Consider the following 6,000-nt stretch of genomic DNA (forward strand, 5'->3'; position numbering starts at 1 on the left):
AGTTGATAAGCATCCTCTGAATGGTCCCTCCTTTAGTTACAAAAATGTTGGTGCATGGATGATGTTGGGAATAAATAAGTGAACTAAATTATGTTCTCATCTTGGGCAAAAATTAAGCAAAAAAAATGGAGGGTATGAAGCTCCTCCACAAAGAAGGCCATTTTTGTACTAGGCTTACTACAGTGACACGCCACTATTAGTTGGGGAGAATTCAGTTTTTCCAAGGTGTTGATAGGCATCCAGATTTCAGAGGAAATTGTAAAAAAGCAGAACCTGGGACCAATACTGCCCACGATTTTTCTTTGAGATCAAATCTGAGGCAACAAATCTGTTCAAAAGCTGCTTTCTGCCTGGTCATGGCAAAGGGTGGCCAAGTGGGGCTCAGCTGTGTTCCCATTGCAAGGCTACTGAGCGTCCCCTGTCCTGAGGCTCCTTAGGACACCTGGCCGAGCTTCAGCAGCCCTCTTCCAAGCCTGGAGATGCCAGCTCCATCTCTGGCACAAAATGTAGTGATTTTCACAGGGTGAGAGGCCAAAAGAGGCTAATAAAATGAAGATAGCCAAGCTTCCATGGAATTAAGCAACAGGACAACCTTGACCACTTTGAGGGGTGTGGTGGGGGCCACATGCAGATGGAGTGGGTTAAAGAGTGACTAGGAGAGCAGTGGGGGTGGCAGCAGGAGACAAGCCTGGCTCTGAAAGCAGCGAGACTTCTAGGGAATACAGGGTCAGGGGAGGTTCTGAAAGATGACACACTGCAGAGAACATGTGTTTGTATGCCGATGACAAGTATCCAGTAGAAAGGCAGATGAACAGATTCTCATTCTCAGAAAGGCCTGTCCTGACCTCCTGAGAGTACACAGACCATGAGGGCAGGGCAAGGAGGAGGATGCACGCTCATTGATTCATGCAAAGTCCTTGGCCACAGTCCACCTGCTCCCCACCTCTGTGACTTTGTCCTTCCTCAATTTAATATGTTCTAGGCTGGAAAACTGGATTATTGAACAGGCATTGGCTGATGCATTCTGAACCTAATCCACTAAAAAGCACTTGATAGATATATCAAAATATCATTGAGAAATAGATATTTTAGGCCCATATCCATGTCTTCACCCTGCACTGTTTCTTATTTGAACTCTCTTTTCCAGGAAGAGTTGTGCTTGGGTAAATTCTATAGCTCACAGTGTGACTTCAAAAGACACCATAAATTAATAAGGTGTTTCCTACAGTGAGTTAAGTTAAACATTTTGAAGAGTGTTTTTGAAATGTAGCAGAGCAGGCTACAATTGATATTCAGAAAGAGGAAACTTCCATTTATTTCCCCCTTTAACTAAGTTACCTGTAACTGTGTCATTTTATTATGCTTCATAGCGCATCACTGCTGAGATCCCCTCCCCAGCTCATGTCGCTAGGAAATATCCCAAAACAGAATCAATTTTTCTTTTTTTAACCTGATGATTTTTCCACAATCCTTTTGTTTCTCTGATTCACCTCCAGGGCTCATACGGCAATGGGGATTTAATAGGGTTTATTTGTTGGTGAAGAAACATTAAACAAATCTTTTAATAGGAAAAATACTTTTATATTATAGGCAAAATGTAGATGTATATTGCTACTGAAGTAAATGTATTTTATTAATGCTGTGAGAATTTCTTCCTCACTGTGGTGTGTGAATGTGTATGCATATTTGCATGTGTAAAAGACTTAGCAATTTGTGAATAGAAGATGTTTATCCGCTTCTCACTGAGCATGGCTGTAAAAGAAACTTTTTCCTCTCCCCAGGCATTCCAGCACACTGGAAAGATAACACATCCACAGAAAGCCTGGCTTTCCAAAAGAGCTTATGAGAGAATGTGCCCCCAGGTTGATTAAAACATATGTTAATCCTGTGGCAGAGAAGTTTGTTCTAGCCTTTGGGTGTAGCCTGCTGAATAAGTTCACAGTGATCTACATCCTAGTTTCCATGGGCTGAAATAGAATATTCATATCCCCTGCACTCCCTACACACACAGACATAGACACCAATTTCCCCAAAAAACTCTTTGCTTAATCTTCTCCTGCTCTGTATTTTCTTTGATATTTTCTTGAATGGCTTCCACTAAATTCAAATGTGTTTGACTTTAAAGTCAACTTGTAAAATTTTATCTGGTAATTTATAGATTAAATTGCAAGCATCTACCTCCCTTTCATCAGACTCTCCCTGCAGGGCAAGTTCATCTAACTATGTGCTTCAAGATGGAACCCCTGAGTTCACAGGTGATTTATAAACCAAAGCATGCCCACTACAAAACTCTCACCCTCCAGAGATTTGCCTCAAGGGACAACACCCTGCTCACAAAGGCACCAGCAGGCAACTGCTCAACTACCTGGTGGATAAGGTGCCCAAGCTAGCATGGACCCCTGAATCCTTGCTCGCCTCCTCTGCTGCCTTTTAAAAGTGCCACTTTCTGCTCCTAAAGTGAAGTGGTACGGCAGGACTGCTGCATTTCTTCCCCTAAGCTAGCTTTGGAAGCAAATCACTTTCTTTATACCAGACTTCTCTCTTCTTAATTGGATTCTGCAAGTGGCAAACAATTAACCTGCTCTTCAGTTACATTGGAATGTGTTTAGATTTATTTTTTCAAATGTTGGAACAAAGATGAAAAAGTGAGAAGAGTCCTAGATTTTTTCTTGGAAATCTGGCTTAAATCCAGGTTTCTTTATTTCCTTGATTTGGGAATTTGGTCACGAGATAAATAACATGATTTTCCTAAGTCTAGATTTCTTTGTTTATAAAATGGGGATGACTATGCTACCCTACCTATACCATGAGCTAAATAAGCTAGTATTTCTAAAGGACACACACTTACATTCACAATCACACGCAGGTGTGTATGTGTGTATGTATGTATAAAAATGTGGGGACCTAACCCACTCAACAAATACCCTGAGTATTTGTTGAATCATTATATGCGTATATCATCTGGCAAATGGATGTGTATAATTTCTCCAGGGATAAGAAGCAAATGTATACCAATGGAAAGCCTTACTCAGGCCATAAAAAAGAGAGAAATGCTGAGTCCCACTCCATGAACAGGTGAAGGAACCAAACATATTCAAAGAGTTATTTCATTGTCTCAACTTGCTAGTGAGGGGAGCATGGCACCTGAACAGAGATGATATAAATTAATGAAACTGAGAACCAAGCGAAGAGCTTAGCCATCCTTTGCATAGTTAGCTACAATGGCTATTTATTTTTCAACCAGACTGGCCATCATGTAGGCACACTCTTTTAGATTAGAAAAATCAACCATTATTTTTTCTGCCCATTCATTCCAGCACCATGACAGTCTTCACGGGGAAATTAAACTATTTTTTTAAGAATTTTTCAATCATATACAAGATTTTGAACTGGGAATTTCATGAATCAAAAATTAAAACAAATCGCACATAAAGCCATGGCATACGTATTTTTACTACATTGTGGGAGAAAAAATAATTATTATACAAAAAAAAACTATGTCTTACCTGATTTCAGAAATAAAAGCAGTAGAAGAACCACTTCCTTATGTTCCATTTTGGGACTGGCCAGCAGTGCCCAGAAAGTGTGTCCCAATCCCAGGATGTTGTTGACTTACATGAGAGTAAACGCATCCACAAACCAGATAGTCAAATTAAGTTAATGATTCTCTCAGAGACCCATGCCACTGACTCAGCAGAATTCAAACATTACCTTGAATAAAGAGTCTTATAAAATATTTGAGAGTGGAATGTCAATAGATGCTGGGAAGTGGTGAAAGCCATTTCCCCCCTCAGCTGCTCCATGCTGCCTTTATGTCTCCTTACTCCTTCCCTCACCCCTAGACCTTCATCTCTCCTGATTAGTCTTGTTTCCTCCCCTCTTCTTTCATTCTCTTTCTTTTGGATAAAATAAAATCATAAAAGTAGCTCATATTTGCTGGTAACTTCCATGACCAGACCCTCTGTCAAGTGCTGCACATCCATAGCCTCCCTCAAGCTTCCCAACAGGCAGTGCTGTACGAGGCGGGGGCTGAGGCCTTCCCGAGGTTGTGTCGCTACCCAGGGGTGCAGCTGATAGACACAACCCTTTCAGGTCTTAGTTTACGAACAAGCTAGGTATAAATGTTAACATCTCCACATCCTATACCAAACTGTGTCGAAATGACAACATAAGTGAAAATCTTTTATTATCTTCAAAATTTATTTATTCCTAGTGAACTCACATGTTTTCTGTAATTATAAATTATGTTATAAGATAACAATCCTTCCAGGAGGGGGTGGTGGCTCATGCCTATAATCCCAGCATTTTGGGAGGCCACGGCAGATGGATCACCTGAGGCCAGGAGTTTGAGACAAGCCTGGGCAACATGCCAAAACCCTGTCTCTACAAAAAATACAAAAATTAGCTGGGTGTGGAGGCACATACCAGTCATCCCAGCTACTAAGTAGGCTGAGGCACTAGAATTGCTTGAACACAGGAGATGGAGGTTGCAGTGAGCCAAGAATGTGCCACTGCATTCCAGCCTGGGTAACAGAGCAAGACTGTCTCAGGAAAGAAAAAAAAATAATAAATACCAAATAAAATTAATAAAATATCAATCCTTCCTATTCTAGTAGGTGTGGCTTAAATAAATAAATAAATATTTTTAAAAATAAAACATAGGGTCGAGTGCAGTGGCTCAACTCTGTAATCCCAGCACTTTGGGAGGCCAAGACAGGTGGATCACAAGGTCAGGAGTTTGAGACCAGCCTGGCCAATGTGGTGAAACCCCATCTCTACTAAAAATACAAAAATTAGCCAGGCGTGGTGGTGGGCACCTGTAGTCCCAGCTACTAGGGAGGCTGGAGTATTCACTTGAACCCGGGAGGTGGAAGTTGCAGTGAGCCAAAATCACGTCAGTGCACTTCAACCGGGGTGAGAGTGAGACTCTGTCTCAATAAAATAAAATAAAATAAAAGCATAGTATCAATCTTTCCGCAAATGAATTCATGGTGCAATCTTACATTTTCGTTCTCATGAAGTAAAGCAAGAGTGGTAGAATTAAGTGGAAAGAGTCCATCTCTAGTGTAGTCACATCAGTGGTTGTATCGAGATGGTTAGGAGGCTCCTCCCGTTTAAAACAGTATCCAAGCCCCAGTTGTAAATCAATTGGGGAGACACGCCAACTCTGATCATCAGCAATATCTGAGCTCCAGCCTCAGATATTGTGTGCAGTTAGTCTCTGTCCTGTACCCTCTACCTCCTTCCCTACCAGAAAAATCACCACTTTAGTCCCTGGCCACCAGCACACCCCAGGAGGGTGAGTGGTCTGAGGTAGTTATGGCACTTATGGTTCCCTTGCTGCTGATCTGGAACTCAAGCCCCAAGAAGTCCCCTTGGATGATCTGAATATACATTTGGGACAGATCTAGGCAGTTTCTGAGCAACACTTAGACTGGGGTCTTCCATTGATTAAATCCTACTTGAATTCGCCACTTTGGGACTCAAGTCTAAGGGACTGAGACTGAGACAGGAGAGCACAAGACTAACTTTGGTCTCTTGATCTTTTCTTACCTTGCAACTGTCAATGCCTCCAGCCAAATGCCCAGCACAGAGCTCAGTGGATTTGACTCTTCCATTCAGAAACTCATAGCGATTGCACACTTCATTCTCAATCACGGGGAGCTGGGCTTCCTTGAGAAGGCCAGCCCCAAAGGTACCTGTGTTTAAAAAGATGAAAGAAATGGTAACTACGTCCACAACATGCTCACAAGGAAACTCCAGAAGAACAGAGCAGTGGTGATGGACCTCCTGTCTGTCCATGAGGCTGTAGAACACAAGGCAGCTCCCAATGCCGCTAGACTCTCTGAACCCTGGAGAGTGTAAACGTCATATAAGAGTCTATGTTCCAAAAACCTGGATTTAGCAATCTGAGCTTTGTCATGGTGCTTTGCGGTTGGTTGTTGTTTCTTTACCTTTTTCTTTGCTTTTAAAACCATAAAGAATAATGTTTAAATGTAG

At 41.8% G+C, this 6,000-nt stretch overlaps 1 protein-coding gene across 4 annotated transcripts in view; it reads right to left on the reverse strand.

Annotated features, from left to right (window-relative positions):
- LPA (lipoprotein(a)) overlaps positions 1-5,699 on the reverse strand; it is a 176,197-nt gene extending 170,498 nt beyond the window's left edge. For 3 of the 4 annotated variants that reach the window (XM_054686968.2, XM_054686969.2, XM_054686967.2), the window contains exon 1: positions 3,507-3,602. In XM_054686968.2, the coding sequence (XP_054542943.1) occupies positions 3,507-3,555 (49 nt within the window). In that variant the 5' untranslated portion in view covers positions 3,556-3,602. Of the gene's footprint in view, positions 1-3,506; positions 3,603-5,553 lie in introns of those variants that run through there. The other variant, XM_063813639.1, reaches the window with a different exon arrangement.
- Positions 5,700-6,000: the final 301 nt, after the last annotated feature.

The sequence above is a fragment of the Pan troglodytes genome, chromosome 5 (genome assembly GCF_028858775.2).
Source record: "Pan troglodytes isolate AG18354 chromosome 5, NHGRI_mPanTro3-v2.0_pri, whole genome shotgun sequence".
Lineage (NCBI taxonomy): Eukaryota > Metazoa > Chordata > Mammalia > Primates > Hominidae > Pan > Pan troglodytes.